Below are 11,288 nucleotides of genomic sequence, written 5' to 3'. Positions count from 1 at the left end.
TTTCCTTTCACACTCCAAAGACGTTCAGGTTTGTAGGTTAATTGGCTTTGGTAAAAATGGTAAAATTGTCCTAAGTTTGTGTAGGATAGTGCTCGCGTACGGAGTGATCGCTGGTCGGCGCGGACTCGGTGGGCCGAAGGGCCTGTTTCAACACCGTATCGTTAAACATTTGGGCAGGTACATGGATAGGACAGGTTTAGAGGGATAAGGGCCAAACGCGGACAGGTGGGACAAACATAGATGGGGCATGTTGGTCGGCATGGGCAAGTTGGGCCGAAGGGCCTGTTTCCACACAATGTGACTCTAAATGGAATCCAGTTTAGGATTGGATCTGCCTGGATAACATGCAGAACAATGACAGATAATGATAATAATAAGCCAATAATATTATTATTATTAATAACGCTGATGGTTTTCCTTCCCCCACTCTCGGCAGACCAACAAGGACAGTTTTTACATCACGTGTGTGTACTGGAGTCACAGCCGGGCTGGGAGTTGGTGGTCGACAGAGGGCTGTGACCTGGCCGGTTACAACGCCACACACACTGTGTGTAAAGCCAGCCATCTCTCCAGCTTTGCCATCCTCATGGCTCTCAAGGTAGGTGGGGTGGCAAGGAAACACGGGCAGTGGGGATGGAGGGGTAGGCATGGCGGGGGTGGGGGGGTGGGTCATCGAAACTAAATCAGTCATTGTGGTCACGGTGGCGCAGCGGTAGAGTTGTAAAATGCAGAGACCCGGGTTCGATCCCGACTACGGGCGCTGTCTATACGGAGTTTGTACGTTCTCCCTGTGACCTGCGAGGGTTTTCTCCGGGTGCTCCGATTTCCTCCAACATTCCAAAGACGTACAGGTTTGTAGGTTAATTGGCTTGGTAAATGTAAAAATTGTCCCTAGTGGGTGCAGGATGGTGTTAATGTGCGGGGATCGCTGGTCAGTGCAGACTCGGTGGGCCGAAGGGCCTGTTTCCGCGCTGTACCTCGAAACTAAACTAAAACTAAACTCAGGCAGCATCTCTGGATAGAAGGGACGGATGACATTTCGGGTCGAGACCCTTCTTCAGACTGGTTAGGGAAAAGGGAAATGCGAGATATAGTCGATGATGTAGCTCTAGAAATAAAGAGCAATGAATGAAAGATATGCAAAAAAGTGACGCAGATAAAGGAAACAGGCCATTGTTAGCTGTTAGTTGGGAGTAAACGAGACCTTTGTCCGCTCTAGAGCGTACCTCCACTTTCCAAACATGGCCGCTGCACCAAGATGGCAGCAGACGGAGGAGATTAGGGTTGCCGGGGTAACGGGCCTTCAAGGCCAAGATAAGCCTGCACTCAGGAGTGCAGTGTGGGGGACTCTAGAGCCCTCCGTGAACGCTGGTCGCCACAGGGGGTCGAACGCATTGTAGATCAAAGATGGCACGATTGTATTATAATGATTGCCTGATGTAATGTGACTATTGAACATTTTGTGGTGCACTGTAAAATGCAAATACTGAATAAAGTCCTTGTTACAAAGGGAAAAACAAACTGTGACTGACTGTGTGACGGTGTGTCTGTCGTGTGCCCACAGGAGCTGCCAGCCGTGTTTGAGGTGGAGATAATCACATACGTGGGTCTGAGCGCCTCTCTGCTCTGCCTGCTGCTGGCCATCGCCACCTTCTACATCTGCCCCTCCCTGAAGGACACTCGCTGCTGCATCCACCGCCACCTCTGTCTCTCCCTCTTCATGGCCGACTTCATCTTCCTGCTGGGCATCTCTCAGACTGGCAACCCGGTGAGTGGGTGGGTGAGGGCACCGTGCCCCATAATAGTGGGCATGAGGGGGGTGGGCAATACCCCCCTCCCAGGAGATACCCCTGGACATCCCCTCATGGAGACAGCGCTGGCCATCTGCCCCCTCCCCCCCCTTGCTCCCCTTCTCCCTGCACCCCTCTCTCCCTGTCCTTGGCACCTCACTCCCCCCTCATCCCTACTCCTCCCTCATCCCCACACCCGCCTCACTCTCACTCCCCCTCCCTCCCCCTTAAACCCCCCACTCCCCCTCTTACTCCCCCACTCCCCCCTCACTCTCCCCCCTCACCCTCTTAGACCCTCTTCGCCCTTTCTCCCTTGCTCCCCACCCCCCCCCTCCCCACTGTCCTGACCCCTTCCTCTCTCCCGTTGCCCCCACAGGTTCTGTGTGCAGTGATCGCCGCGACGCTGCACTATCTGTTCCTGGCGGTCTTCGTGTGGATGTTTCTAGAAGGCGTGCAGCTCTACCTGCTGGTGGAGGTGGTGTTCGCCACCAAGGTCCCATTCGAGCGCCACATCTACTGGATCGGCTACGGACTGCCTGCCGCCATCGTCGCCACCTGTGCCGGCATCTACGTGCACGGATATGGCACCCCCACCGCGTGAGTCTGCACTTTCACCCCACCCCCCTGGGGAACCTCGCATCCACAGTATCCACCCATCACTCTCATGGCTTTGTCCAACCCCTGGGAACCATTTTGCCACAGTGGGCGGCACGGCGGTGCAACGGTAGAGTTGCTGCCTCACAGCGCCAGAGACCCGGGTTCAATCCTGACTACGGGCGCTCGCTGTACGGAGTTTGTACGTTCTCCCCGTGACCTGCGTGGGTTTTCTCCAAGATTTTCGGTGTCCTCCCACACTCCAAAGACGTACAGGTTTGTAGGTTAATTGGCCTCAGTAATGTTGTAAATTGTCCCTAGTGGGGCGTAGGATAGTGTTAGTGTGCGGGGATCGCTGTTCGGCGCGGACCCGGTGGGCCGAAGGGCCTGTTTCCATGCTGTATCTCTAAACTAAAAACATAAGTCAGGGTGGTGGGATGAGGGGTTTGGAGGGGTACAGGGCAGTGCCAGCTGGTGCCCACGGTCCTGACCATCTGATGTCCTCTCGTTGCAGGTGCTGGCTCTCAACGCAACATTACTTCACCTGCAGTTTCTTTGTGCCAGCTATCTTCATCTGCGTCGTAAGTTGTACCCAAATGCCAACTACCGTGACCGGTATTGAGGGAGTGCAGCGTCATATGCTGAGAGAATGGTGCAGCTGGGCTTGTACATTCTGGAGTTTAGAAGGATGAGAGGTTATCTTATTGAAACATATACGATTATTAAGGGTTTGGACACGCTAGAGGCAGGAAACGTGTTCCCGATGTTGGGAGTGTCCAGAACCAGGGGTCACAGTTTAAGAATAAGGGGTAAGCATTTAGAACGGAGATAAGGAAACACTTTTTCACACAGAGAGTTGTGAGTCTGTGGAATTCTCTGCCTCAGAGGGCGGTGGAGGCTAGTTCTCTGGATGCTTTCAAGAGAGAACTAGATAGGGCTCTTAAAGATAGCGGAGTCAGGGGATATGGGGAGAAGGCAGGAACGGGGTACTGATTGGGCCATGATCACAATGGTCGACTCCTGCACCTATTGTCTATTGTCCCTGTGTGCTGGGCACGTCGGTGGAGGGGAGGGGGCAGGATGAAGGGACGGCTGGTTTAGAGGGTTCGCTGGAGGGAGGGGGGGGCAGAGGGCATTCGGAACATGAGGCTGCGACGGCGGAGAGGGTGAGTGTGAAAGAGGGCGAGGGAGAGGTGTGAGCGGAGGGGGAAGTGGAGGGATGGAGAGGGTGATGAAGGAAGACGGAGAGAGGGAGCTCGGTGGAGGGAGACAGATGGAGGGGAGAGGGAATGGCGGAGGGTGGTGACGAGAGGAGAGGGAGCAAAGGTAATGGGGGGAGAGGTGGTGGGAGGGAGGGCTTGTTTCTACACTGTATCACTCTATGACTCTTGTAGGGGGATTCAGGACCCACCAACACCTCCCCAGTGCCCTTGCCGGTGGTCCATTGAGACCCTACCTCTGCCTTCAGCCTGACCTCCCACAGCATCCATTGTAAATTGGGGGTTGTTAGTTTGGGATGTCTCAGATCATTTATTTATCTTTTTCTTTTCTCTGCAAGTTAACCTGATCATCTTGTGCAGAACGCTGATGAAATTGTCAAACTTTATTTCGGACCAGCCAAAATTGAACAAGAACAGGTAAATTGTAGACACTGGGAACTGCAGATGCTGTGTCTTACAAAGAAAGACACAAAGTGCTGGAGTAACTCAGCGGGTCAGGCAGCATCTCCGGAGGACGTGGATAGGTGACGTTTGGGGCCGGGACTCTCCTTCAAGCTGATTGTAGGAGGGGGGAGAAAGCTGGGAGAGAGATGGGGGCGGAACAAAGCCTGGTTAGTGATAGGTGGATACAGGTCAGGGGTTGTGATTGTAAATATGGAGATGAGAGTGTGATTGCAAGTGTGAGTGTGATTATATGGTGGCCAATTAGGAAAGGGGGAGATGCAACGAGACCTGGGTGTCATGGTACACCAGTCATTAAAAGTAGGCATGCAGGTGCAGCAGGCAGTGAAGAAGGCGAATGGTATGTTAGCATTCATAGCAAAAGGATTTGAGTATAGGAGCAGGGAGGTTCTACTGCAGTTGTACAGGGTCTTGGTGAGACCACACCTGGAGTATTGCGTACAGTTTTGGTCTCCTAATCTGAGGGAAGACATTCTTGCCATAGAGGGAGTACAGAGAAGGTTCACCAGATTAATTGCTGGGATGTCAGGACTTTCATATGAAGAAAGACTGGATAGACTCGGTTTGTACTCGCTAGAATTTAGAAGATTGAGGGGGGATCTTATAGAAACTTACAAAATTCTTAAGGGGTTGGACAGGCTAGATGCAGGAAGATTGTTCCCGATGTTGGGGAAGTCCAGAACAAGGGGTCACAGTTTAAGGATAAAGGGGAAATCTTTTAGGACCGAGATGAGGAAAACTTTTTTCACACAGAGTGGTGAATCTCTGGAATTCTCTCCCGCAGAAGGTAGTTGAGGCCAGTTAATTGGCTAGATTTAAGAGGGAGTTAGATGTGGCCCTTGTGGCTAAAGGGATCAGGGGGTATGGAGAGAAGGCAGGTACAGGATACTGAGTTGGATGATCAGCCATGATCATATTGAATGGCGGTGCAGGATCGAAGGGCCGAATGGCCTACTCCTGCACCTATTTTCTATGTTTCTATGTTTCTATAAGTGTGAATGTGATTATAAGTGTGAGTGTGATTACATGCGAGTGTGATTATAAGTGTGAGTGTGATTCTAAGTGTGTGAGTGTGATGTTCAACTGTTTTCTCACCATGGACCATTGTTTACAGAGTGTTTACCCTGACTGCCCTTGGGCAACTGGTGATTCTGGGCTCCACCTGGATATTTGGTGGATTATTCATTGAAAACGCAACCATCCCGATGATGTACATCTTCAGCATCCTCAATAGCTTCCAGGGGATGTTCATCTTCATCACGCACTGTCTCATGAGGAAGAAGGTATGGCCACAATCCCTTGAGTCAACTATCATGTGCTGCTTCCACACCAAGGTGACCGATCTACTGGGCTTTTGTGGCCAACTGCAGCTTGGTCTGTAAAATGGCGCCATGTTGGTGGCACAGCGGTAGAGTTGCTGTCTCACGGCGCCAGAGACCTGGGTTCGATCCTGACTACGGGTGCTGTCTGTACGGAGTTTGCACGTTCTCGTCACCTGCGTGGGTTTTCTCCGGGTGCTCCGGTTTCCTCCCACACTCCAAAGACGTACAGGTTTGTAGGTTAATTGGCTTTGGTAAAATTATAAATTGTCCCTTGAGCATATAGGACAGTGTTAGTGTGCGGGGATCGCTGGTCGGTGTGGACTCGGTTGGCCGAAGGGCCTGTTTTGTGCTTTATCCATAAACTAAACTAAATAAAAAACTGAACTTAATGGAGCATCTTGCATGTGAGCTGTTGTGTACAGTCTGTACTAACTGAGGGATGGTGCTTTTTTATAGTTTTGTTTGGAGATACAGCATGGAAACAGGCCCTTCGGCCCACTGAGTCCACGCCAACCAGCGATCCCTGTACTCTAACACTATCCAACACACACAAGGGACAATTTACAATTTTACCAAACCAATTAACCTGCAAACCTGCATGTCTTTGGAGTGTGGGAGGAAACCGGAGCACCCGGAGAAAACCTACGCAGGTCACGGGGAGAATGTACAAACTCCGTAGTCAGGATTGAACCCGGGTCTCTGGTGCTGTGAGGCAGCAACTCTACCGCTACACCACCGTACCACCCTCTTATGGTTCTTTGCTGTCGAGTATGCACTGCATGGTGAAATTCTGTAGCACAATCGACAGATGCATAGTCGCCATATTTTGGTGAGGTTTACAAACAAAAATGTCCAAATTCCAAAGTCGGGTCCATGTGCTGGATGTACTTGAACCCCCCTTCACCCCCCCCCCCCCCCCCCCCCCCCCCCCCCCCCCCTGATCCAGGTAAAATCATGAGAGGAATAGGTCGGATGGATACACAGAGTCTTCTACCCAGAGTAGAGGAATCGAGGACTAGAGGACATAGTTTCAAGGTTAAGGGGTATAGATTTAATAGGAATCCGAGGGGTTACTTTTACCACACAGAGGGTGGTGGGTATATGGAACAAGCTGCCAGAGGAGGTAGTTGAGGCTGGGATTATCCCATCGTTTAAGAAACAGTTGGACAGATACATGGATTGGACAGGTTTTGACAGTTATGGACCAAGAACAGGTAAGTGAGACTAGGATAGCTGGGACATTGTTGGCCAGTGTGGGCGAGGTGGGCCAAGGCCTGTTTCCAGACTGTATCACTCCATGACTAAGTAAGCCCCAGATAAGGCCAGGTAAGACCCAGGTGAGGCCAGGTAAGACCAGTTAAGCCCAGGTAAGGCTAGTTACGTCCAGGCAAGCCCCAGGTAAGACCAGGTGAGGCCCAGGTTGCTGCAGGCTGGCGAACCCACATCCCTCTCCTCGCCCGACCAATGTCCGGTGCTAGTCTCGCTGATCTGCGCCTATCTACTTTGTGATTATTGGCATGAAAGCTCATTGTTAACGGAACAAAAATACGAAGCTGAGGTCAGGATCGCTGGCCTGACCCTGCCTGGTGTTTGTCGGAGGCTCCAATATGAATCTTGTGTGTCTTTGTACCAACAGGTGAGAGAGTGCTACCAGCGGGGCTTCACAAAATGCTTCACGAAGTGCTTCGCTGGGCCGGTTAGATGGACACCAGTTGCTGCCTCCACCTCCTCCTCCAACCAGGTACAAGCTTGAAAGCTTTTGGTGCGGGAGAACTTTGAAGGCAGCCATTTTCTTGATTAGTACGGGTGTCAGGGGTTACGGGGAGAAGGCAGGAGAATGGGGTTCGGAGGGAGAGATAGATCAGCCATGATTGAATGGCGGAGTAGACTCGATGGGCCGAATGTCCTAATTCTGCTCCTATCACTTATGACCTTATCCATCTTTCTGTTCCTCTTGTCATCGCCAAGGCTTGTACTGAGGCCAAGGACAGTCACAAAATGCTGGAGTAACTCAGCGGGACAGGTGGCATCTCCGGAGGGAAGGAATGGGTGACATTTCGGGTCGAGACTGCTGCAATCTCCACCCCCATCCTAGTTCTCCGACTAGTTCTACTGTCCTCCTGATTAAATATTACTAGTTGTATGCCACATAGGCACCTTCCCCACAGCTAACAATGAACCATTCTACATTTCCTTATCACCATTGGCTTTGGTTTTTCTGCTGCAAAAACTGAAGGCAGAGGGTGAAGAGGAATCTTACTGCAACTAAGAATCTGCTTTTAAAAAAATCGGCAGGAAGAAGTCGACTGGGCTTATGTTCACCAGAATTTACAAGTATGAGAGGGGATCTTAAAGAAACATGGAAAATTCTTAAGGGATTGGACAGGCATCAGATGCAGGAAAAATGTTCCCCATGTTGGGAGAGTCCAGATCCAGGGGTCACACAGTTTAAGAATAAGGGGATGGCCATTTAGGACTGAAATGCAGAAAAACTTTTTCACCAAAAATTTGTGAATCTGTGGAATTCTCTGCCACAGAAGGCAGTGGAGGCCAATTCACTGGATGTTTTCATGAGAGAGTTAAGCCCCTGTCCCACTTTCCCAGGTTACTCTCAAACTCTCCCAAGTTTTCCCCTTGATTCGTACTCGGGGAATGTTGGTAGCGAGCTCATAGGTGCCCGTAGGAGTCCGTAGATGTTTCCTAGCGGCTCGTAATGCCAGCCGTAGGAACTCGGGGCATCAGGTAAGTCGAGACTTTTTTCAACATGTTGAAAAATGTCCACGAGTAAAAGAAATAGCCCCAAGTACCCACGGCTGGCTATTACCGTAATTCTCTGAGTTTGAATCAAGGGTAAAACTCGGGAGAATTCGTGGTAACTCAGGAAAGGGGGACAGGGCCTTTAGATTTAGCTCTCATGGCTAACAGAAACAAGGGATATAGGAAGAAAGCAGGAAGGGGGTACTGATTCTGGATGATCAGCCATGATTGTACTGAATGGCGGTGCTGGCTTGATGGGCCGAATGGCCTACTTCTGAAGCCTACTTTCTATGTTTCTTTCAAAGATACAATATGCCACACCATGATACAATATGCCAGCACTGTGAGATATTGTATCATGGTGTGGTCAGCAGCAGACAGGAGAGCCCTGCAGAGTGATTAAAACGGCCCAGAAAATCATCGCCTGCCCTCTGCCTTCCCTGGAAGACATCTCCAGCTCTCGGTGCCTCTGTAGATCCAGGAAAATAATCAAAGCCCCCCCCCATCCAGGACAGTTCCTGTTCATCCCCATGCCCTCTGGTAGGCGGTACAGGTGCGTCAAAAGCCGGACAAACAGACTCAGGAACAGGAAGGTAGACAAAAAAGCTGGAGAAACTCAGTGGATGCAGCAGCATCTATGGAGCGAAGGAAATGGGCAACGTTTCGGGCCGAAACCCTTCTTCTGACTCGGGAACAGTTTCTTTCCCTGGGCCATCAGAACTAAATTCCTCAAATATCCACACGTTATGAGAGATGCTGTCATCCATTCCACTATAAAACAGACCACTCAGCTAATATTTCTTCTTTCTTATTTCTTTTAAAGTATTTATTACATTTAAAGTGTAATATTCTCCCATTGCAATGTTCTACCTAGGTGTGACATATAATTTATCTACTATTTCAACCAGTTAAATAATGTATTGGATGTAACTGGATGTGTTTTTCACACAGAGAGTGGTGAATCTGTGGAATTCTCTGCCACAGAAGGTAGTTGAGGCCAGTTCATTGGCTATATTTAAGAGGGAGTTATATGTGGCCCTTGTGGCTAAATGGATCAGGGGGTATGAAAAGAAGGCAGGTATGGGATACTGAATTGGATGATCAGCCATGATAGAAACATAGAAACATAGGTGCAGGAGTAGGCCATTCGGCCCTTCGAGCCTGCACCGCCATTCAATATGATCATGGCTGATCATCCAACTCAGTATCCTGTCCTTGCCTTCTCTCCATACCCCCTGAGGGCCACATCTAACTCCCTCTTAAATATAACCAATGAACTGGCCTCAACTACCTTCTGTGGCAGAGAGTTTCAGATATGATCATATTAAATGGTGGTGCAGGCTCGAAGGGCCGAATGGCCTACTCCTGCACCTATTTTCTATGTTTCTATCTTGTTTTAACTGATCAGGAGTACCTCTCCAAATTTAGTTGTATTTCTAAGAACAATGACAATAAAGGCTTGTTATTGTTATTATTGTTATGATTATTAAACAGGGAACCGCAGATGCTGGTTTAAAAAAAAGGTGTGAAGGTTTGTAAAGTTGGATGGTTCCTGTCACACTGACCTGCTGCTTGTCTCTGTCCCCAGGTTAGGAGAAGTGTCCAGGAAACAGAGTCAACTTTGGGAGACCCCCAGTGAGGGGACGGAGGAGACGATGGAGCGTGGTGGGCCGTCCTGTGCCAGCCAACACCCCTCACCCGCGTATATCCTCGCATGCTCCCGCACCCTCACCCTCACCGGCCCATGGGTGCCCAGGGTCACACAGAGTCACTTCTCTTTAGTCGCTGTGTTGCTCCAGTTCCTGACCCCCCCCAAGCAGTGCCGCAGGGGTTTGGCGAGGAGTTCATCCGAGCACCCCTCTCCCCCACGTATCTGGGGCGACACGATGGCGCAGCGGTAGAGTTGCTGCCTCACAGCGCCAGAGACCCGGGTTCAATCCAGACGGTCTGTACGGAGTTTGTACATTCCACCCGTGACCTGCACGGGTTTTCTCTGAGATATTCTGTTTCCTTCCACAATCCAAAGACGTGCAGGTTTGTAGGTTAATTGGCTTGGTGTAATTGTAAAGTATCCCTAGTGTGTGCGGGATAGTGTTAGTGTGCGGAGATCGATGGCCGGTGGGCCGAAGGGCCTGTTTCCGCGCTGTATCTCGAACCTAAGCTAATACGTCATTCCACAGGGATGGAGACCAGAAACTTGAGCCACAACCCTTGACACTGTCTCACCAAGGCCAGTTGGACTAGACCATGGGCTAGACGACCATGTGGCCACCTTAGACCTCCCTGACCATTGAGATCTTGGCTACGTATCTCAAGATCCTCTAGTTCCTCATATTCCCAACTCACAAAGATGCCTGGCAAGAGACTATTTAACTATATAATTGCAGAGCACCTCACACCAAGGGACTAATCCTTCTTTCATCTGATGCTGGTTATTGGAACTACTGGGCTGTTTGTAAGAAAATAATTTTGCTGTGCATTTGTAACTGTAACAATATAGCACCATCGAACCATTGAGAACGGGAGCCTAATTGCAAACTTTAGTGACTTTAGCGAGACAGGCAGCATCTCTGGAGCAAGGAATAAGTGATGTTTCTTCAGAAGAAGGGTCTCGACCCGAAATGCACCCATTCCTTCTCTCCAGAGATGCTGCCTGTCCCGCTGAGTTACTCCAGCTTTTTGTGTCCATCTTCGGTTTAAACCAGCATCTGCAGTTCCTTCCGACACACATACTTTAATGGGTTTGTTTGACATACTCAGCATTTGGTCATGCCTGAACCATGGAAATCTCTTCCCTTCAGTGTAAGAGCATGGATCGCAGCAGATTTAATGACAACCGCTGATCAGATGAGCTGTGTTTATAAATTCAATTATAATTCTTCGTAGGCATGTTAAAAGTACATGTTGAATGTGAATCACTGAGAGAGGGGAGAGAGACAGAAGCAGAGAGGCCATTGAAGGGTTAAAAGAAAAAAAGACTATGTCGGAAGGAACTGCAGATGCTGGTTTAATCCCAAAGTGCTGGAGTGACTCAGCGGGACAGGCAACGTCTCTGGAGAGAAGGAATCGGTGACGTTTGGGGTCGAGACCCGTCCTCAGACCGAGAGTCAGGGGAGAGGGAAACTAGAGGTGTGAAAAGGTAC

At 50.0% G+C, this 11,288-nt stretch overlaps 1 protein-coding gene across 1 annotated transcript; it reads left to right on the top strand.

Moving 5' to 3' along the window:
• Positions 1-418: 418 nt before the first annotated feature.
• LOC116991871 (CD97 antigen-like) lies at positions 419-10,071 on the top strand. The gene is made up of 8 exons (XM_033050847.1): positions 419-598; positions 1,565-1,768; positions 2,167-2,387; positions 2,899-2,999; positions 3,943-4,021; positions 5,181-5,349; positions 7,025-7,129; positions 9,734-10,071. Exons 1-8 carry the CDS (start codon positions 587-589, stop codon positions 9,782-9,784), a joined length of 942 nt encoding a protein of 313 aa, XP_032906738.1. The 5' UTR covers positions 419-586; the 3' UTR covers positions 9,785-10,071.
• The last annotated feature ends 1,217 nt before the right edge of the window (positions 10,072-11,288 follow it).

The sequence above is a fragment of the Amblyraja radiata genome, chromosome 35, assembly GCF_010909765.2.
Source record: "Amblyraja radiata isolate CabotCenter1 chromosome 35, sAmbRad1.1.pri, whole genome shotgun sequence".
NCBI classification, from domain to species: domain Eukaryota; kingdom Metazoa; phylum Chordata; class Chondrichthyes; order Rajiformes; family Rajidae; genus Amblyraja; species Amblyraja radiata.
The sequence above is the reverse complement of the archived record's forward strand: the minus strand, read 5'-3'. Positions and strand labels throughout refer to the sequence as shown.

Bases quoted from the DNA above. Each gene is read 5' to 3' on its own strand.
- LOC116991871 (XM_033050847.1), top strand. The intron at 4,022-5,180 runs GTAAATTGTAGA...CATTGTTTACAG, and splicing joins CCAAAATTGAACAAGAACAG to AGTGTTTACCCTGACTGCCC. The intron at 7,130-9,733 runs GTACAAGCTTGA...CTCTGTCCCCAG, and splicing joins CCACCTCCTCCTCCAACCAG to GTTAGGAGAAGTGTCCAGGA.